The 22883-nt window shown below is 41.8% G+C and overlaps 1 protein-coding gene across 2 annotated transcripts in view; it reads left to right on the forward strand.

The window, feature by feature from the left end:
* The first annotated feature begins 935 nt into the window (after positions 1–935).
* Positions 936–22883, forward strand: part of Eea1 (early endosome antigen 1) — a 116017-nt gene continuing 94069 nt past the window's right edge. Inside the window, exon 1 of one of the 2 annotated variants that reach the window (XM_028783097.1) lies at positions 936–1224. In XM_028783097.1, coding sequence (XP_028638930.1) covers positions 1201–1224 — 24 coding nt within the window. In that variant the 5' untranslated portion in view covers positions 936–1200. The remainder of the gene's footprint in view (positions 1225–22883) is intronic. The other variant, XM_028783099.1, reaches the window with a different exon arrangement.

Here is a 22883-nt window from a genome sequence, read left to right on the forward strand (position 1 = left end):
CTGCCGGGGGTGGGGTGGAGATGGGGAGAAAAACTTGTTACAGAGCAATCTCGGATGTACATTACAGAGAGTTTTTAGAGACAAAGAACACAGAAAAGTCACATCCTAGTTGGCAGCTGCAGGAGGAAGCAAGCAAGTAGTTAAACAGAAGCCAAGGACACGAAGTTAGCTGGGGTATCTCTACCCCTTGGTTTTAGAACATAGTTAGGTGCTTTCCCATGGAAGGGCTAGAAAAGGTGTGTGTGTGTGTATATGTGTGTGTGTGTGTATTTGTGTGTGTGTGTAGTTTCGGCTTAAAACAAAGATGGCTCCAGATGAAATAACATGAAGAAACCTTTGCCCTGTCACAAAAGGATAAACCCAAGCTCCCCTAGTTAATCCAAAACCTAGCCTTCTCCCATGCTTTATTGTTGCTCTGGTTGCAATTAGAAGCAGGAAGGAAGCGGGTAACCTGGGTCTGGAAAAGCAGAGGGAAGCCCAACACAGTTAAGTAGGCCTTGATTTCTCGGGTCCACATTGGCTTAGAGCTTAGTGGTGGAATCAGCCTTTCCAGCCAAGAGGAGAATCCGGTTCGGGGTCGACGCAGTGTCTAAGAGCGCTAGCAAACTTCCATCGTAGGCTGGAGCTCGGCTGAAGGTAGCTCTGGAGCCTGTTCCTCCAGCCCGGGGTGGGCATCCCTCCAGGCGGGACCCGTGAGATCTCCACTCATCTTCTCCATCAGGACGCAGCCCTCCAAATTCTAGAGCACGGTCCGGTGCCCAGAGGTCCAAGCGCTCGGCGGAAGAAGCAGAGGCACCAGCTTCCTGCCACCTGTCTGTCACGCTAGCCCCGCTTCCGATTGGCCGAATTCTCGGGCCGGCCCCCTTCGGCCCCGCCCTCCCTGCGGATGGACAGGCCGAGGAGGCGGGGCTGCGGCGACTCCGCCCCTCGGCCACGGGCGGGCGGGCCCGCCCAGCTGTCAGTTACGGGGGCGGCCCGGCAGGCGGGCCGGCGCTCGCTGGCTACCTCCTCGCTGGCTCGTGCTCGCAGCCTCTCGCCGCCTGTGGGGAAGTCGGGGCCGCCAAAGCCGCGTCCACCGCCGCCTCTTCCCCGCCCTCCTCCCGGCTCGGCTGCCGGCCCTCGCGCCCTCCAGTCGTGAGTCACCCGCATAGGGCGCGGAGAGTCCCCGCGGCGGCGGCAGCGGCGGCGGCTGGCCAAACCATGTTTCGGAGGATCTTGCAGAGGGTAAGAGCGAAACCGTCCTTCCGGCAGCACGTGAGCGCGAGCGTCCGAGCCCGGCCGCGAGCAGCCCGGGCAAGGCGGGTGGGCGGGCGGGGCTCGGAGCTCCACTAGGCCCGGTGGCAGCGTGCGCCGAGGCCTGCTGGTCTTGCCGAGCCGGGCTGCGGGTGGGGCGGGGCGCAGGCCGGAGCCCGGAGGCCCCAGGCCGGCTCCCGCGCGGGGTTGTCACCACGGGCTGGAGGGTGTGGTGCCCGCGCCGTCCCTCCCCGCTCCCAGCCCGCGGGTGTTCGGCTGCGGGCGGCTGCGGGGCTCTTCCCTTGCCCCAGCCATGCCTCCACCTCCCCACGACACGCACCTGCCTCTCGCCGCTCTGCCTCCTTACTCATCTGCACGGTATGAGAGGGTAGGTAATGGGAGACCCGGCCTAGCCCTGGGACTTGGAGAAGGAAGAGATTACTCACTGTTGGAAACTTTCTTTTAAGAATTACAAGTTCATTTTCCTCTCCAAGACCCAGAACCTCATTTTAGTGATCCAGGAATAAATGAAATGAATCAAACGGCAAATACACTCCAGCTTAGTTTCTTCCAGGGCTATCTCAATGTAAAATCTGGAAAAATCTTGAGGGTAAAAAGGTAAGAGTGTTGGAAAGCTGTAGGTGTTTCGTTTAGGTACCAGTTCCTAGAATAACATAATTAAAACCTCTTTTAATAAGAGTTGCCTACTCAAATTTTTTGTTTTGGATAGCTTCCATTCGTTCCCTTCTGCGACTGGTTAATGTAAAGCGATGTTACCTAGAGAGTAGGAGAATTCGTTCAAAGGACAAGAGCTTAATGAATGTGTAGTATTTAGTGAAGGAGTGTGCCAGGGAGGGTTGAGTCAGCCAGTACACAGGAAGGGAAGATGCTGTTTAGACAGCTTCTGTGAAACGTTGAAGTCATCTGGTCAGACATCAGAGGGAAAATAGTTAACTTCTGCTCTGGCCCTCTGTAGTGACATTTGATTTTTTTTTTTTCCCTTTGCAGTCGTTTTGGTAGTTTTTTGAAAATTTGATAAAGTGGCACTTTGGTAGCAAGCAAGGGCATACCCTTCACCCTCCCCATCAGTTGCTTTAACAGTAAAGGGTTCGGTGCACGATTGATTACTCGATTTGCTTAAGAGAACTGATTACCGCATGCCTCAGATTACACACACACACACACACACACACACACTGTCGTAGTTACACAAGAGAAAAGGAGTTTGTGGTTTGCTTTAAAGTTTATCAATGATGTTTTCTGATTTGGGAGTTGTTTCTTGTGGCTACCATTTGGCTTTAAAGAAACGTGGGTTGCTTTCCAGTTTTGAAGACCTGGGATTATGTGAAGATTATTCTTAGTGTTATTGGTTGTTTATCTGTTCTAGAAGTTTCTGTGAAAACTAAAACATGGTATTTACTGTGGTTATTGCTGAGGTTATTGAATCATAATTTGAATAAATCAGATTGACAAACGGGCTTCCCAGTCTTGGAACTAGAGATACTTGTGAGGACGTCATTCTACCATAGGGGTTGCCTTGTGCATTTGTCAATAGTTTAAGTCATCCATGGCTTCTACTGAGTAAATGATAAGTCACATTCCTTCCAATATTGTATGTGCTTTGAGGCAACTAAAACTATCTCCAAACTAAATGTTCTCTAGGGGTAAATTGCCTCTAGTTGAGATCCACCATGGTATATGTGTATGCGTATGCATATGTGTATGTGTATGCATATATGGATATATCCTTCAGTAGGAAAGTTTGAAATGTCTCTCATAGTTAGTGTTCTCTTCTACAGTGTCTGTGTTGAGCTTCAGTAGAATTCAGGCATAATGCTAGGAGCTATGAAATGGTTTTTAATAAGATGTAGCCCTCCCTTTACAACTCAGAACCTGGTTGGGGAGGTGAACATGAAAAAGTAATTACAGTGCTGTGAACTGGAAGAATGAGGAGTACTCTGGGAGCTACTTTGGAGGAGGGTGTTAGGCAGTTATGATAAGCTTCGGGAAGGGGGACATATTTATAGCTTGAGAGGGAAGGCCATGTCAGGCTGAGGGAATAGCCTTTATAAAAGTATGGGATCATGAAGGGAGCGAGGGATCCTTGGGGGAGATGAACGAGTAAGTTTAAGAAGTGAGATGGTATTCAGGGGTGGGTGGGAGATGAGGCTACTCTAGTGGGAGTGACCAAATTATGAGAGGACCTTGCATCTCTTTGGGGGCGTTCAAGTTTGTCTTGTCCGTGTGTCTGTTTTGAATGCTTAGCATTTAATATGGACATTTCGATGATGCTAAAGCTTGTGATTTATATTATTAATTTAGGTCCTATAATGCATATTTTTATTAACTCAACAGGTGGTTTTTGCTAACAGGTATAACATGAATCTTTTATTTTGTAAATGTCAATCCTTTTATTTACTTTACCCTGCCAACCTTGCTTTTCAGCAGTTGTAATAAGATACAAAATTAAAACTACACATATTAATTTAAAGGTTTGCTTGAAGGGTCTCCATGCTTTTAACTATATTTCACTTCTCTTAACATTCTGTTTTTAGATGATCTTTCATTTTGACTATTATAATTTTCTTCTGATTAGTATCCTTTAGATAACATTTTGAAAGAAGAAAAGGACATTGCATGTATAATCAATTCTAACTTTGTCTTTGAACATTACTAATAAGTCCTTAGGGTACTTCACATATATTTTATTCTTCCTTTTCTTCCGTTAGCTTACTAAATGAGAGGTGTTATTGAGAGTTAAAAGGTCTGGAAAATGGTAATGGTGATTAAGACACTCTGATATGTATGTGAGGAATATTTTGATTAAGGTACTAGCCTCATTACATTTCTGTTGCTGTGATAAACACCACGAACAAGGCAACTTATAAAAGAAGGTGTTTACTTTTTATCTTACAGTTTCAGAAGTTAGAGTCCATGATGGTGAACAAAGGCATGGCAGCAGGAACAGCTGAGAGCTTGCATCTTAATGTACAATTTGGAGGCATAGAGGGAGACACTGGAAACCTCAAAACCTGCCCTTCACACTCCACACCTCCTCCCAAAAGGCCACACCTCCTAATCCTTCCCAAACAGTTCTCTCAGTCAGGGACCAAGTATTCAAACCTATAACTCTGTGGGGGCACATTCTTATTCAAACCCTCATAGATCCTTCGAGAAATACTTGAACTTAATGCTCTCGGTGGCCAGAAAGGTGATCAGTGTTAGTACATCAGGCAGTTTGCAAACTATGTGTGATTTCTTAGACTATTAGGTTTTCTTCTGCTGATAAATATAAAATATTTTAAGAAAGAATGTATTTAATTCAGAATATAGAAACGGAAGGGCTGTTTTGCCGGTCATTTGGTTTATCTCTGGTTTTACAAGTCAGAAAGGAGAAAGTGAATGAGATGCCATGATTTATATGCATCAATGAAGTTAGTAGATTCCAAAGACTACTAGAGACTAGAGCCAAATTTAAAAAAAATACTTATTTTACTTATTTCTGTTTGACTTGCATGTATGTGTTTGTACCACGTTCATACCTGGTGCCAGTGAAAGCCAAATGAAGGCAGTGCTTCCCCTGGAATTAGAGTTACAGACAGTTGTAAACTGCCATGTGTAGGTATAGCAATTGAAACCTGGTCCTCTTAAGATCAGCAAGTGCTCTTAACCACTGAGCACTCTCTCCAGTTCCTATGGCCAAATTTACAAACCCAGTCTGTTCCCTTTTCTAAGAACTTTGCTTTCTCTGTCTCCTTACTGATCATTTTATGTGGTTAGCACTGTAGAAGAGGCAGGAGAAATGTGAGACCCAATTTCTCTTTTAGGTACTGTCTTTGTGAAATGCTAAAGTAAATTATAGAGTCATTAAAGACTGTAGTGTAGTACAGAGGAAAGGTCACCTTGGAAATACTGTCACTAGAGGGGTTGTGAAGGATGCTCATGATCAGGGAGAGAAAATTTTGTGGCAAGAGAGGCGTTATGATGTAAGTAAGCAATGATTTAGAAAGGGTGGTATTTCTCTCCCCTGTTATTATTCTTCCTTAGAATAATACCTTTTAACACTAAAACAATAAGTAGCAGTACTTATAACACTTGCTGTGTGCTAGATACTTATGACAGCAGTGAATAGGCATTTAAGTTGCTTAAAACCAAGTGTCTTAGAGATAGAGGTGTATTTAAAGCAGAACGGTACTAAGAGAGAAGCTTGTAAAGTAATGTGAAACCCAACCCTGAGGGTCGATTGTCTGGGTCAGCTCTGTCCAGTGCAAACATGAGTCACTTGTAAGCCAAAAGTGGAAGTAGTCAGTTTTTAAAAAATAAAACAAAATTCTATAAGAAGTTGAAAACATTCTTTTTAAGCTAGTATATTTAAATATTTAGATGTGAATCATCTAAAATTATTAAGATTTTGCGATTTTTGTTGTTAAGTCTTTGGAATGTGGTTAACTCTAATGGCACACCTTAACTTGAGCTAACTGCATTTCAGCCATTCAGGGGTCTCATGTAATTAGGGGCATTGTTTTGAACAGAATGGGTAGTTGAATGTCAGTATACTACACTTTTAACTTTTCATTTGGAACAAATTTTGAACTTAGAAGAAGTTGTGAGAATAAAGTGATATGAAGAGCATCTTTATAGTCTTTACTCTCTTGTGGTTTGAATGAGAATGACTCCTGTAGGCTAATACTTTTGAATGTTTGGTTCCCAGTTGGTGGACTGTTTGGGAAGGACTAGAAGGTGTGGCCTTGGGGGCGTGGCACTGGGGATGGGCCTTGAGGTTTCAAAAGCCAACACCAGTCCCAATTTCTCTGCCTCCAGCTTGCCAATCAGATGTAATCTCAGCTATTGGTATAGTGACATGCCTACTTGCCTGCCCTTGTGCCCTTACTGTGATGGTCATGGACCTACCCTCTAAAATTGTAAGCAAGCCCTGGATTAAATGCTTCTTTTAAATGAAAAAAGTTATCTGTGGTGTCTCTTTAAAGTGATACAAAAGTAACTAAGACAACCCATATCTGACTATTGCTAATATTTAACTTGATTTGCTTTAACATTTGTTACTTCTCTTCTTTCTCCTCTAGTTTTCTCTTATTCTTATTTTCCCCCAAGTCAGTTGAGACATGGCTTATTGACTCTGCTTCAATGAAGAAAAGAAATGTTTCCTAAAATTGATAATGTCTTTTGTAGTAATTCTACTCTTGTTACAGAACTGGAATTAGATTTTATGTCTTAATGGTTTAAAAATATTTCATTGTCACATTACTTTGAGCTCTTTTATTTAATTTTTACACTTATTTAGTCTAGTAGTGTTATATGTAGGCTGGAGGACAACTTGTGGGAATTCGTTCTCCTCTTACACCCATGTGGGTCCCAGGGACTGAACTCAGGTCCTCAGGGTTAGTGACAAGTATCTTTACCTACCAAACCGTTTTTGCTGGCTCTACTTTGATTTCTTTTAATCTGGGCTATTACCTCTTCCCCCACCCACATCTTAGTTGTGTTACTGTAGCAAAAAAATTCATAACGAGAAATTTAGTGAAGGAATCCAGGGTGGAGGGACATCTGGTGAGGGCTTTAGCTTTGTACTGTCCCATGGCTGAAGTGAAGAGAGAATGAAAGAGTGAGGGAGGAAGAGGGGGAATCATACATTTGTAACAACTCATTCTCTTGCAATAATGACATCAATTCCATTGGTTAGGGCAGAGCCCTCATGACATAGTAGCCTCACCTTTAGGTATTCTACTGCAGTTGAAGTTTCTATGTGACCTTTGGGGAACACATTCAAGCCATAGTACCTTCCTGCGTGGTTTTCTTTTTCTCTTTTCCTCTTTTTAAACCGGAGTGTTTTCATGTATGCTTTACTGTTCATTTGTGTTTAGATTACATTTAGATTACACTGTTGTGTTGATTACATCTTGGCAAGGCTATGTTGTGCTCAGGAGTGCTGTGTCCCAGTTTATCAGTTTGGAGGATCATTATCTCTCTGTCATTCATAGATAATGCTAATTTAAAAAGTATTGATTATTTGCTATTAAGGATCTAATGTAGGGGCAAGCGAGCTATATTTCAAGCCTCAGGTGGTTTTTAATTTGGATTACCTGTCCAAAGTGTTGCTAGTTGTTTCTACTATACTAAATATTCTTACTGTTTTTGTCTTTAAAAACCAATAGGTAGTTTGGAGGAGACACTTTAATACTTTGAAATTATTCTCCTAATCAAAAATTTCACCTAGGCTTATCATATATTGCTGGTTCCTGCACGATCTAGTCAAGTATGATGGCTACAAAATAGTAGTTTTTCTCCTCCCCAGCTTTCCCCACATTTGTCAGCTCTCCTTTCATTTCTCCTCCCTTTCTGCCTCCTTTTCTTTTCCTTCCTCCGTCTCCATCCTTGCTTCTCCTTTCTTTCCGACATGACTACTGAGCTCAGTACTGTAGCAGTCTACCTCTCATCCATGTACTGGTTATTTTGATGCTTTTAGACATTTGGGGTGACCTAGCATGGTTCCTGTGCACCCATAACACTTGTTTACTTTCTGGCATAGAAAAGTATTCCAAGATGTTCTTGTTCCTATCTGTTCTAGTACTGAAATTAGTAATACCTCTGAGAATACTTGTTTCTTTTTAATGGGGAATCTTCTTTGAGTTCAAAGTCTTGAGTTTCTTTCCTTTTTTTTTTTTTCTTCGGTATACAGTTCTAACTGAAATGATCAGTTAAGAAGAGGGAGTCAATATTCTATTCAATGGGGAAAATATACTTGGGATATAATAGAAAATTAATATTTGTTGAATAAGCACTAGGAGGATTCTTTTAGGAACATGACTTTGCCAATGTTGTATGCACATTAAAGCTCTAGGAAGATAGAAGCAGAAAGGACGGAGTTATTTCTAGCATTTTAGGCAGTATTTATCATTGCTTTAGGGTGATCACAGTGTGAGGAGAAAAGAGGTGATGAATCGGGGAGGCCTTTATCCAAATGAAGCTGTTCTCTCTCTACCTATAGTAGGCCTGCCATACATGGCAGATAGAGATGACGACCACAGATACAAACCTGTATGGAATTTGTTGTGTATTGGAAGAGAGAAGGATTTCTTAAAGAATCACTAGCTGATAGTGCATACTTGGATAGTATAAGGAAGGACAGCCTAGGGAACCCCAGAAGTATACATTTAGGGCACCATATTTAAAGTGAGATGCCAGGACAAGTTTCTCGGATCAGCTGGGGGCTTAAGTTTGATGAGATTATTACTAATTTATTGAATCGAATTTTAAAGAGTAGTAACTATGGAATAGTTTTCTTTTTGTGAAGTTTTTGGTATATATATTGTACCAGGTGGTTGGGTTTTTGTTTGTTTGTTTGTTTTGAGACAGGCTCTTGGTCTTAAGTTCAGGATGGTCTTGGTCCTTCCTTCTATGTTCTTCTCTTTCTCCTCTTCCTCTGCATGTTTAGAATATAGAGGATATTAATATATAAGAGTCCTGGATAAAAATAAGTTTTCTTATTAATATAAGAACAGAGTTTTCTCTTCTAATCCCAAATTAATCTCTTCTAATCTCATCTATTTGAATTAAAGATACAGTGTGATTCAGTGCTAAGAATGTGAAATTTGAGACTGAATCACCAACCAAAGAGTGAGCCTGGACTTGCTTAGGTCCTCTGCACATATGTAGCAGAGGAGCAGCTTGGTCTTCATGGGGTCCTCCAACAACAGGAGTGGGACTGTCCCTGAATCTGTTGTCTGCCTGTGAGTCCTGTTCCCCTAACTGGGCCACCTTGTCAGGCCTCAGTGGGAGAGGATGGGCCTAGTCTTGCAGAGGCTTGATATGTTGCTCTGTGTGTGTGTGTGTGTGGTACCTAGGTGGGGGCTCCTCTTCTTAAAGGAGAAGGGGAGGAAAGAATGGGGGAGGATCTTCATGAGGGGATACAGAAAGGAGAGAGGGTGCTGATATTGGGATGTCAAATGAATAAATAAATAAATTTAATAATAAAAAAAGAATGTGAACTTTGAACCTGGACTTTGGGTGCAGTCTAGACAACACAGACAACATCCCAAGTATAATAAAAAGGTGTGTGTTGGGTGTTGGGAGGGGATAATATGAACTCTGATGTCAGCCTTCCTGGGTTGATATCCACCTTAACTGCATGGTTTTGGGCAGGTTAACTGGACTTTTCTGCAGCTCTTTGTACATATTAGCTGTTGCTAAAATATTACTTTGTTGTTATAATTATATATTCCAAATTTTCTTTTAGGAAACATTAAACAATTATTGTGTCTTGTGGCTTTGCCTCTACCAAAATTAATTTCCTTTTTATTGTGTTGGCATTGGGAGGTGATGAAGTAACAGGAGAACTGCCATCATGAATTGGTTAATGCCTTTCTCAAGAGGCTAGGTTAGGCTAAGCTTGCAGGCCCAGGCAGGAGGACTGAGTTTCAGCTTAGCCTGCGCTACAAAGTGACTTAGAGGATAGCCCTGTGTTGTATAGTGAGAGCCTATGTCAGAAACAGAAACAAAAAGCGGGAACATGGGATTGGTTTTCCTAGAGTGAGCCTGGAGTTTCCCTGGCTGTGGTGTTCTCATGTGGTCTTTCTGGAGGTAGGTGGGCCCTTCTGCTGTTCTGCCACATGTTGGAATAGCAGGGGCACTGACATTTTGTTCTTGGACTTCTAGAATCTCAAGACAGATCCCAACCTCACTTTTTATTAAAGTATTTAGTGTGTGTGTGTGTGTGTGTGTGTGTGTGTGTGTGTGTGTGTGCTGTGTTATGAAGCATCACAGTACATGTGGAGGTAACTTTTGGGAGTAGATTCTCTTTCTACCATGTGGATTCCAGGATTGAACTCAGGTTGTCAGACTTGGTAGCAGGCACACTTACTCTAGCCTCTGAGACATCTCTTTGCAACTCCAAACCCCTTTAAAAACAAATTACCTATACTTAAGTACATTATCAGAATGTAGACTAAGTATCTTTTTTTTTTTTTAATTTTAGATGAGCAGCCAGGCCATTGGTGTTTGCGTAACATACTGTTAAACATTCACTCTTTGCTCTAACAACTATGCCAAATCTTACTGATAAAACCTGAGATGAAGAAATTGACTTTTAGTGGAGGAGAATAGTAGTAACAAAGCAATGTGTGGTAAGGGAGGATACTCAGAAAAAGGATTGGAGGCATGAGAGACAAAGTAATTACATGGTGCAGGGGTTAAGGTGGGTCAGGGAGAGGAGTGGAGGTTGTTGAGTCTTCCCTGAGAATTCTCTGAAGGGAGAAAGAAGTCTAACCTAGCCTAGCACAGAGTAGAAGGACTGCGTTCCTGCGTGTAGATGGAAGTCGTGACAACAGTTTGGCCTGGGAGCATGAAGGAAGGGGTTTTAGTCTTAGACTAGTGTCTTAATTAGGATCTTATTGCTGTGAAGAGACACCATGACCAAGGCAACTCTTAGAAAGGACAACATTTAATTGGGGCCGGCTTACAGCTTCAGAGGTTCAGTCCACTATCTGAGGTGAGAAGCATGGCAGGGTGCAGGCAGACATGGGGCTAGAGAGCCAAGAGTTCTACTTCTTGATGAAATGGCAGCCAGAAGGAGACATTGTCTGCTGGCAGCCATGAAGAGACTCTCTTCTGCACTGGGTGGAGCTCGAGAACTACGAGACCCCAAAACCTACCTGTACTGTGACACACTTCCTCTAACAAGGCTAAAACTCCTCCAATAAGGCCTCACCTCCTAATAGTGCCACTTTCTGGGCCAAACATATTCAAACTACTACATTCCACTCGCTGGCCCCCATAGGATTGTTCAAACATATGCGTCTATGGGGGCCATACCTAAACATAGCATGATGCAAAATACATTTACTCCAACTTCACAAGCCCTCATAGTCTATAGTATCAACAATGTTTATGACTCCAAAGTTCAAAGTCTCTTCTGAGATTTATGCAGTCTCTTAACTGTAATGCCCTATAAAATCAAACTCAAAAAGCAGATAATATGCTTCCAATACCATTCCAAAATGTCATAGTAAGGAAATACTGGACCAAAGCAGGACAGAAAACTACCTGTACAAATTCCACACTCTGCGTCTTTATGTCAGATGTCAAAGTGCTCCTCAGATCTCCACCTCCTTTCATCTTTAATGACCATAACACACTTCTTTCTCTTGAGCTGGTCCCACTCCCTGTTAGCAGCGTTCCTCAGCAGGCATCCCACTGCCCTAGCATCTCTAATATCTTGGGGTCTCCAAGGCAACTGGTAGCAAATACCTAAGAAAATCAACATAAAGGAGAAAAGATTTATTTTAGCCCACAGTTTCAGAGGTGTAGGTCTTGTCAGTTGGCCCCATCTCTGTTCATCATGGCAGAGATGGCTTATTGAAGCAGAGCTGGTTGCTTCAGAGTGACCAGTATGCAAAGGGAAAGAGAGAGAGCGTCAGAGACAGAAAAGGGCCAAGGATAAGACATACCTGTCAAAGTACACCCTCAGCAACATATTTCCTTCAGTTAGGCTCTACCTCCTCATAGACCCTTCAGCTGTCAGTTAATCCCCTGATAAAGTTAGTGAGTGACTTGATATAGTCACTTCTAAATACTGCCACCAACTGGGGACAAAACTGTCTACACACGAGTCATATCCCGATCCACAAGCATATCTGTAAGAGATGTCTGTAAAATAATAAGTTTTTTCTTCCTGGCCACTTAGTTCCCAACAGCAATGATCTGAGACTATTTATTATTAATTACCTAGGGCATAGCTTTGACTCATTCTCTGACTAACTCATCAGTTTTTTAACCCATTCAAACTATTCTGTGTCTACCACTTGATTACGTGTCTCTCTTCACTCCTGGCCTGCTTTTTCCTTAGCATCTTCCTTAGAGACTCCCTGAGTCTCACTTGAATCTCTCCTTTATATTTCTATTTTCCAGAATCCTCTCTCTTCCTGCCAGTATCTCACCTTCTGTTTCCTGCCTCAGCTCATTGGCCATCAACTTATTTTATAGAGAGATTCTCTCTACAGATGTCTAGACTTTTGCACACAGGATCTTAGGTGCACTGGTCCTTCATATCACTTTGGTCGTTCTCTCTGCTTGCCTTTGTACACACAGAGACCTGGCCATTTCTCATTAATTATTTTTCTCACAACCTAGTTGATTTCTCAGATATCCTTCCCCCCTTTTTTCCAGTCAAGTAATACCAGGAGTTACTTGCTTTTAGTTTTATTCTCCAAAAGCATCTCATATCACTTAACTGTTATAGTAGAATAGTAGTAATGTAATTTTGGGTTGCTACTAATGAGGATAAGTTTGGTATAAACAGTCAGACTTCCTGATAGTTAGTTGATGTATCTATAACTTGAACATAGTACCTATGTCACAGTCTTACACAGTACTAAGTGAAGTAATGTTCATGATGTGCTCACCATGCTATCCAACATTTTGACAAATATGTAATTTTGATTATATTATGTATCTTTACCAAATACATTTCTCCTTTGCCTTCCCTTCCATCATTTTCTTCTCTCCAACTATCTTCATTTCTTCTTCTTTCCTTCATGGTTACATAGCCCATTCTGGCTTTGCTCTTGAGGTCTTCCTGCCACATCTACCTAAGTGCTAGAGTGCAGATCACACCGAGTATTACTGCACTATTTTTGCAATTTATTTGTTTCATTTCTCCCGTCCTAAATTTTGGAGTGCTTTAGTCAGGAGATTTTCAGTAGCCGAGATGATGGTTAAATAGGCAAAGGTTAGGAAGCAGGTAGAAGCGTGTTTGAGAGGAAGGTGATCTGTGGACAGCTGGGATACCTGTCATGCGTTTTGGAGAGAAGTGGAGGCAAGTATTGAAGGGAAGTTCAATAAGGACTGAAAAGTGCTATTGAGGTACTTATATCACATTCAGTCACTTTCAAGAGAATCTTAAAGAGGGATAACAAATGAATAAGGAAATAGAAACAAGCAGTGCCGAGGGAGAGCAAGTGCATGCATGTGTGTGTATGCATGTGAACAAGCTACGGCATGCATGTGGAGGTCAGAGGACAACTTGGAGTCAGTGAGCTTCTACCATGTGTTCCAGGGATCAGCAGATCGGCAAGCTTGGTGGCAAGTGACTACTCACTGTGCCATACTTCTGGCTCACTTTGTTGTTTTAAAAAATTACTAACTATGATGGTTAGTATTGTCAACTAGACACATAGGAGGCAAGCCTTCTGGAACAGCTTTGAGGAATTGTTTGGATTAAGGTTAGCCTTTGAGAACAGGGGATTGTTCTGATTAAGCTAATCCATGAGGGAAGACCCACTTTAATTGTGGGTGGGATCGTTCATGGTAGGGGTCCTGGACTGTATAAAATGAAGAGGGCAAGTGGAGTTCTAGGGTGCATGGTTCATTTTACACCATTCATGCCAGTAGATGCAAGATGCAATTCAGTAAGAAGTTGGAGACCTTTCTCAGTTGAATTTTTAATATCAAACCATAGTTAAGTTTTATATAAGTGCAAATGTGTAAGTTTTCCAGGGTCTCTAGTGGTATTCTATTTGAGCTTTCATAAGTAAATAATACTTTAAAGTATTTTAAGGATTTATATAGCTCTATACCATTGCATAGGCTGGTTTTGTATGTCAACTTGACACAAACTAGACCCATCAGAGAAGTAGTCATCTCAGGTGAGGAAATGCCTCTGTGAGATCCAGCTGTAAGGCATTTATTTTCTTGAATAGTGATCAGTGGAGGAGGACCTAGCCCATGGTGGGTAGGGCCGTCTGTGTGCTGGTGTCCTGGGTTCTATAAGAAAGCAGGCTGCGCAAGCAGTGATGAACTACTCAGTAAGCAGCACCCCTCCATGGCTTCTGCAATGCTCCTGCCTCCCAGGTTTCTGCCCTGTTTGAGTTCTTGTCCTGACTTCCTTCAATAGAAGTGTAAGTCAAATAAATCCCTTTCTCCCCAACTTGTGTTTCAGTCATTGTGTTATTGTTGAAGCAATAGAAACCCTAATTAAGACAACCATTCTATGCCAAAATACATTTAAGTGATAGGTCTTATTATTAATTAATTAAAAACAAAAAAAAAACCAAATCGCAGAATCTCACTTTGTAGCCTGAGGTGATTTGGGACTCACCATGTTGTGCAAAGTAGTTTCAAATTCCCAGCAACTCCTGGCTGGAATTCTCAGAAACTCTTGAGTCCTGGGATTATAGTTGTGAGCCTTCACACTAGTTGCTAAAATTATTTTAAATAATAAATATATACTTTTGATTTTGAGATAAATGATAGGAATCAAGAAAATCTGAAAAGTTCAAAACCTTTACAAGTAGTATAGGGATGTGATATAGAGCATGTTTAATATTTAAAACACAAAGGTTGAAGCCAAGTGGAGTGTCAGTCCTACTTACTATGTTTGCAATTTTCATTTTGTTTGGGGAGTCAATACTTTGATTCTGCTATGTTTCAGGGATTGTACTTAGGTCAGCAAACAGGCAGCATGCATCTTTAACAACTGAATTATCCCTCTGACCCTGTTTTTGTGATCTTAACAACTAAGCTAGCTTCTCTGACCTTACATTTTTCCCCCATTGACTAAGTGAGAACCACCGTTCGTTTTTACTCAGCATTGTGAGAATTCAGTGGTATAAGAGTATTTGGAGTTGTGATTGTTATAACCTTTGTATATTAGCTGTTATTACTGTTATTAGCTTAATAAAAATACCCCTTTGGGTCACTACCTCTGACATTTATTTAGTATAAAACTCAGTTTTTTATGTAAATAATTTTTGAAAATGTAAATGATAACAGAGGAAGTTGATCTTCTGTGCGTTGTAATAAAAATCTCGCTTCAAAGTTATTTTGATTTCAGTAAACTTTGATTTTAAGCTTACAGAATTTAAGCTCAGAGAAAGCAGAGAAATTACTTCGTTCTGGTTCTGCTTCTGCTACCAATATGGTATTAGAAAACTGCTCATCTTTTGTGAAAGTACTACAGGCAGATCTCTTAAGTAGTTTTCAGGCTAAAAGTTTTAGTTAAAAACAAGGAAGAGCCATGATTTTTGATGATTACTTGCAAATCCACAACATAGAATTTTTGGTATGTTACATGTAAAAATCTTGAAATGTTTTTTTCTTTTTTTGTTGCCTTTGTTAAGAAAAGGCAACTGTCTTCAGAAAGCAAGGATTCAGTGAGAAAATCTGAAAACTCACGTAAGATGACTGTCAGAGCACCTGCCATGTAGTGAGTTTCAGAAGATATGGGCCTTCTTTTATAACTGAGACTCCCCTTGCCCCAGTCCAGCTTTCTTTGGTATCCCACAGTAGTGTGACACCTACCTTTCCATTTAGGGTGGAGACACATTTCAGTTGCCCAGAGTTTAAGGCTTCGAATGGCCCCTCCCCTCCTCTTCCCTCCCCTCCCCTCCCCTCCTGTCTCTTCTCCTCCCTTCTCCTCCCCTCCCCTTCCCTTATTTCCTGGGTCTGTCATAGCAAACAAAAGCAGCCCTCCAACCCCACGAGATTATATCTTCTTTCTGGAAGCAGCCTACATTTTGTTATTGGCTGATGTTAAGGATACAGAGAAATATCCCTTTGCTTTAGTGAGGGACTGGTGTGAAGGACTGTCCCCAGCTTCAGAACTTAGTGGGACTGTGCTCCAGCTGCCATTGCAGATCTGTCACTGTTCAGTCCTGTTCAGCCTGTCCCTTTACCCAGTCATACTTCTTCTCCAGTGTACACAGGTGTTGCCCTTGAGCTCACATCCTGATTAAGTTCGTGGGTGTAGAGTTCACTCCAAGTGCATCTCCTTGGGAACAGGAATTATGACAGCCACCTACAGTTTGAGTAGATATTGATTCTATGAGTTTTGTGTTCTATTTTTTGAATTTCATCGTTTCTTTTTTTTTTTAATTGGAGATACTAAGGATTAAACCCAGGGCCTCATGTAATTGAAGAAGGTGTCCACTGAACATCCCACTCTTCTGTTGGAACTGACCATCTATGTGCCTTTTATACAGGTGTCTATAGCCAGTAGATTAGAATTTGTTAGGTTATAAAGTATTGGGTAATAGTCTTCAGTCCCACAAGCTGAACTTTGAACAGACACATGCCATATTCTGAAAATTTTAGTGTGTGTGTGTATACATGTGCATATGAATGGGTGCCATGGTGTGCATGTACAGGTCAGAGGACAACTTGTTGGTTCTCTTCTTCCATACCATTATGTGGATCTCAAGTATTGAAGTAAGGTAGTTAGGTTTGGTGTCAAGTGCCTTTACTCTCTGAGCCATCTTGCTAGCTCCTTTAATCTTTTATTAATATATGAAAGGAGGTCAACAGTTGAAAGTATGAATTTCCTTCTGCAGCCCAGTGAGTGCAGAGACTTGGAGGCTGAAGCAGTAATGGGACCCTCTGCCCCTAGCCACTGGAGGAAGCTCCCTAAACAGGTCAGAAGCTTTAGGCTCAGGAGTCCTTCTCTGACAACTGCCCAGCCAGGCTTTTAAGAGAATCTTCTTCCCTCTGATGAGCAGGAGTGGTGGAAACTGAACTCTGCTTCTCTTGAGTGGAGGAGTGTTTAGGGTGGGGCTCCTGGCTGTAGCAGAGACCTTGGCTTTCTTTCCTCTTTTTTTTCTTCCTCTATTGTCCCCTGTAGCAGGCTCTGTAGCTCTAGGAGGTCCAAATTTATGGCAGTACCAGGGTGCTTGCCAGGCCTTGTTTGGTTGAATGTGGATATGCAAATGTGAAAAAGTAGGATCAAACGGGAAAGAATTATCAAACATGATGGGGGAGGGAGAGAACCCTGAGTCGTCACAGAGTTGCTGAAAATTCACAAATAGACCCTGTGATTTTTGTCTCTGCAGAGGTAGAGACACTTGTTAGAAACTTCTGGACTGTTCTTGGTTTCTACAGTGACTTTTGCAGGCTATCTGTTGCTTCCCTGAAGGGAAAGAGAGGGGGAGGGGGAGGGAGGGGAACAGGGAGAGGAGGGATAGGGAGGATGGGAGAGGAAGAAGGAGGAGAGAGAGGAGAGGTAGAGAGAGAAAGAGAAGGAGGGAGGGGGGATTGCACATGCATGCATTTGCCTGTATGCTTTTTGTGGACATTTATCAGCGCTCTGCTCTCTCTAGCTCCTTTGCCCTTAGTACTTCAGCCTGCTAGTTAACAGAAAACTCTATGGGCACAGACACAAACCTACTCCCCCCCCCATCAGCCCAGGAATGCACATTTGAGGTCTTCTTGTGTCTCATTGGCTGTTATACTGTTAGCTGAAGCAAATTGCATGGACAGCCTATAATTAATGTGAGAAATGCTTACTAAATAAGAGAGTTAGAAGGGTATTAAAACACAGATGAGATCCGAACTCTAACACCACTCCCAGTATATCTACAGAGAAATATAAGTAAGTACATACTGGAATTTAAAGAATAGAAGTGTTTCTTTAAAAAAAATTTATGTGCCTAAGTGTTTTGCCTGCTCATATGTTTGTGCAGCACGTGTATGTATGGCTTTGTGAAGGCTAAAAGAAATCATCAGGTCCTATGCAAATGGAATGAAAATGTGGTTTTGAGCTGCTGCTGTGTGAGCCCTCTTGAAGAGGAGCCAGTGCTCTTAACCACTGAGTCATCTCTCCGCCCCTGAAGTATTTCTTATCTGAAGGGAGACAGTCAGAGGTTTTTTGATGTCATTTGAGTTAGAGAGACTAATTTCACTATCATTTGCATTTTAAACATTTTCATTCCTTCTGTATGTATCAATTGAAAACTTTATGTAGAGAGGTATGTAGCTCTTGAGAAGTTGAGGCAGGAGTATCATAAATTTAAGGCTAATCTGCCTCCAAAAGGAACAAACAAAAATCCTTAAACCAAAACCCATACCAAAACAATGAAACAACTTTTACCAAATGTTAGAGCTGATTTTTATCCTGAGTTTCACTGTATCCCAGGAACACAGAACAAATAATTTTTCCTTTATTAATTTATGTATTAAATTACAACTTAATCATAGCCCCTTTCCTTCCAGCCCTCTCCCTACACAGTCCCTTGCCCCTCTCCTCCCTCCCCTCCATCTCTGAGAAACCTCCACCATACCAACCCACCCTGATACCTCAAGTCACTGTGGGACTGGGCACATCCTCTCCCACTGAGGCCAGACAAGGCAGCCTAGTCAGGGAACAGGATCCACAGGCAGGCAGCAGAGTCAGGGACAGGCCTTACTCCAGTTGTTTGTGACCCACATGAAGACCAAGCTGCACGACTGCTGCAGACGTACAGAGGTGGGCCAAGGTCCAGACCGTGTGTGCTCTTTGGTTGGTGATTCAGTCTGTGGAGGCCCCCAAGGGTAGAACAAATAATTCTTAATTATTAAATTTTGGATAAGAATTAGTATACTAACTTTTTAGTGCTGATCACTTATTTTGTTTTTCTATCCTTAAGAGAACTCATGAATTTAAAAAAATAGAATACTTTTTAAGAGTATTTCTAGATTCATAGTGAGACTGGGCAAGAGTGAGAGGTTTCCCACGTATGCATTGTCTTCTCTATCCTCAGCATTCCTGTGGAACTGTACCTTTGCTACAACACATGAACTTTCATTCATGGATTATTGTAATCTTAGAGTTTATAGTTTACATTAGGGTTCGTTGTTGGTATTGTATATTGTGTGCCCAAATTTATGATGCTGTGTATCTACCATACTATAACATTGTAGTGATTTGAATAAAAATGGCCTTGTTGGGGTAGGCATAGCTTTGTTGGAGGATATGTGTTACTAAGGAGTGGGGTTTGAGGGCTCAGATGCTCAAGCCAGGACTAGTGTGACTCTTTTCCCGCTGCCCACGGATCCAGATGTAGAACTCTCATCAGCTCCTCTCTTAACACCATGTCTGCCATGACAATAATGTACTAAACTTGTGAACCTGTAAGCCAGTCCCAGTTAAATGTTTTCTTTTATAAGAGTTGCTGTGGTCATGATGTCTCCTCACAGTATTAGAAACCTTAACTAAGACACACATTGAGTTTTACTTCCCTAAAAATTTTGTGGTCTACTTTACTCTTTATCTTTTTTCCTTTTTATTGAAAATAGATTTTTTTCTCGTAATGTATCCTGATTAGCATTTCTCTTCTTTCTACTGCTCCCAGTTCCTCCCCACTTCCATCCTGTCTGGATCTATCTCCTTTCTGTCTCTAAAAACAAACAGGCTTCTAAGGGGTAGTAATACAATAAAATATAATAAGATAAAACAAAAGCTAACTCATCAGAATAGGACAGAAGAAACAAATAGAAGAAAAAGAATCCAAGAAAAGTCACAAGAAACAGATGTGGATGCCAAGACTCAGTCATTTGCACACTTAAGAATCCCATAAAGCTCTTAGCGACGGGAGATCTCTAAGGTCTGCCCTGCGCAGAACAGCAGACAACGTGGACTTCTACCTTTCCCCAAGCTTATGAATAAAGTGTTTCAACAACAACAACAACAACAAAAGAATCCCATAAAAACACTAAACTGGAAGCCATAATATATGTGCAAAGAACTATAGAGTAAAAAGAGAAGAAATATGAATAAAATAAGTAAGATAACATTAAAAAAAGGGAAAATTCTGACATGGCATTATGAAATAAAGAACCTCCAACGATGCCATTGAGTTCTTTGACTGTTGACCATCTATTGGTGGGCATGTACTCTACCTTAAGAGTGGTTTGTTTTCCCAGTGAAATTCCCTTGGAGAAAACTAAGTTTTTATTAGCAAATGGTTATAAATCAGAGAGTGCTTCTGGGTTAGGGATGGGAGCATGTGTCCACCTCTCTTTTCAGATCCTAGGACCCCATCTGGTGCAGGCCCTGTACATGCTGCCGCAGTCTCTGTGAGTTCACATGTGCAGAGATCCTGTTGATTTAGAGACCTCTGGTTTGCTTGGTGTCCTCAATTCTCCTTGGCTTTTATACTCTGTCTACTCTTCCACAGGGTTCCCTGAGTCCTGAGGCAGGATTTTATGGAGACATCCAGTTTAGGGCTAAGTATTCTAAGGTCTCTCACTCTGCATAATATCTGGATGTGGGTCTCTGCTGCAGGACAAGAGCTTCTCTGAAGATGGTTAAGCAAGTCACTGATCTGCATCCTTGGCCAGAGTGTCTCTTTATTTTTCTTAATTCTTAGCAAACACTAATCTTTCAACTGGCTCCATAGTTTTACCTTTTCCAAATTATGTAGTTAGATTCATATTTGATTCAGATTGATGAATACTACTCCTTTTCTTCCTCTTCTTCCTCCTTCTCCTTTTCCTCCTCTTCCTCCCCTCCTTCTTCTTCTTTCTTCCTTCCTTCTTCCTTCTTTTTGGCTTTTTGAGACTGTTTAGTCTTGGCTGTCCTGGAACTCCCTTTGTAGACCAGGTTGGCCTTGAACTCAAAAATCCACTTGCCTCTGCCTCTGAGTGCTGGGATTAATGGCGTGTGTGATCACTGCTTGGTCAGTCTCTCAGTCTCCTTTAAGAAAGAGACTTCAAGCTGGAGATATAGTTCAGTGATTGAACATTTGCATCTATTATGTTTAGGTATGTATTCCTAATCTCTCTGGAACTTTTATCATGAAAGGGTATTGGATTTTGTCAAAGATTTTTTGGCATCTAAAGGGATGATCATGTGGGTTTTTTCTCTTTCAGTTTGTTTATATGGTGAATTATGTATACTGATCTTCATATATTGAACTATCACTGCATCTCTGGGATGAAGCCTACATGATCATAGTAGATGATGTTTTTAATGTATTGAATTCAGTTTGCAAAATATTTTATTGGGTATTTTTGTATCTATGTTCATTAGAGAACTCTGGGTTTGGCATGATTATAGTGCTAGGTGCTGATTTCTGGATTTGTCTTTATTGAGTGTGTGTTTAGTTCCTTGAATTGTGTTTCCTCTCTGCATTTTGAGAGTGTGTGTTTCCTGTTTTACTGATCTGCTCAGTTGGGATGTTCATGGAAAGTACTTGCTGCTTTTGGAGGCTGGGGGAAGGGCAGACTTGGGGTCGGGATGCTGATCTATGGGACCTACAGGGAGCCTGGGCAGTGGGGAAGGAGGCTGCAGCTGCTGTTCTGTTGCAGGGTCTTGGAGTGCAGAGAGTGGAGAATGTCTGTGGACAGCCTATCTGGCAAGTGTGGCCTGTGGTTGAACTCAAGGTGTCGCCTGAGTTGGGTGCTGGGACATAGTTACAAGTGTGGGGTGGTGGGAGGGGGCCTGGGGAGTGGGAAGGGAAGACTCAAGGAGAGGGATGGTCTGTGGGATCCACAGGGGTGTTAGACAGTCAGGGCTGGAGGCTGCAGGTGCTGCTCTGTTGCAGTACTAGGCCTGACTTTGAGGATTGTGTCTGGGGGACAAACAGGGTGGAAAAGGTCTGTGGACAGCCTACCTGGTCTTCTGGCTATAAAATTTTAAATGCCAACCACAACAAAACACATTCAAATGTAAAGTTATAAAGTGGTCATTACCTTTTGGTTTTTATATACTTTTAATTTTATATTGGTATCTCTTTATTTTTGTCTTAGTTACTTTTTTATTGCTATGAAGAAATGCCATAGCCAAGTCAATTTATAAAAAGGAAGCATTTAATTTAGGGGGTTGTTTAACAGTTTCAGAGGATGCCTGGCTATAGGCAGGCATGGAACTGGAGCAGTAACTGAGTGCTTCCATCTTATGTGAAAGTTAATGGCGGGGTGGGGGAGGAGGAGGGAGACACACGCACACACACACACACACACAAACACACACGGCATGGGCGCACAAACCTCCTAATCCTTATCAAACAGTTCTACAAACTAGGTACTGAACATTCAAACATATGAGCTTTTGAGGGTTATTTTCACTCAGACCACCACAGTTCTTAATAGTAACAATTATATTTTTCCTAAAATACACATAAAAAGCTTTATAGTAACTGCTAATATTGTTGCTAAGATGAGTGAAATTATTTTTCTGTATTCTCTTTAGTAGTTCTTTCTTTCCTTTTACAGTATCTCATTAAGACTATATAGTTAAACCGTATGTTCTTAAATACTGTCATCTTCTCTGTATGCTTATGCTATTAACTTGATATTCAGTTGTACTTAGAAAATGAAAAATAAGGTGGAACTGGAATCGTGGCTCAGTAGTAGAACACTTAGCTAGCATGTGAAATACTAGTTTAAATCTTCAGTATCACACACACACACACACACACACACACACACACACACACACACACATACAAAACCCAGAACAAAACAACCTTTCTCTTAAAAACCTATGAATAAAATAAACAGTTCCTGGTATCTAGGGATGGGAATGACCACCTGGATTTCTGGCCAGTGAAGGCTGATAGGAGAGTGAGTTCAAGACAAGCCTGAGCAACTTCATGAAACCTTGTCTCAGCAAATTAGGTGGCAGCTATGTGTGTGGAGATACGCCTCGGTTGTTAAAGGCAGACATGAGGACCTGAGTTCAGTTACTAGCACCCACCTAAGAGCAGCAAGAATCTGTAACCCCTCTCCTGGAGAGAGGGGTGAGGTGGAGACAGGAGGATTCTGGAACTCATTGGTCAGCCAGTCTAGCTGACTTGTTGAGCTCCAGGATCAGTTCGGGAGCCTGTTTCAGAAAGTAAGGTGGGGAATGAGTGACATTGACTTCTAGCTACTCTACATCCATGTCC

The sequence above is a fragment of the Grammomys surdaster genome, unplaced genomic scaffold (assembly GCF_004785775.1).
Source record: "Grammomys surdaster isolate TR1022 unplaced genomic scaffold, NIH_TR_1.0 958, whole genome shotgun sequence".
Lineage (NCBI taxonomy): Eukaryota > Metazoa > Chordata > Mammalia > Rodentia > Muridae > Grammomys > Grammomys surdaster.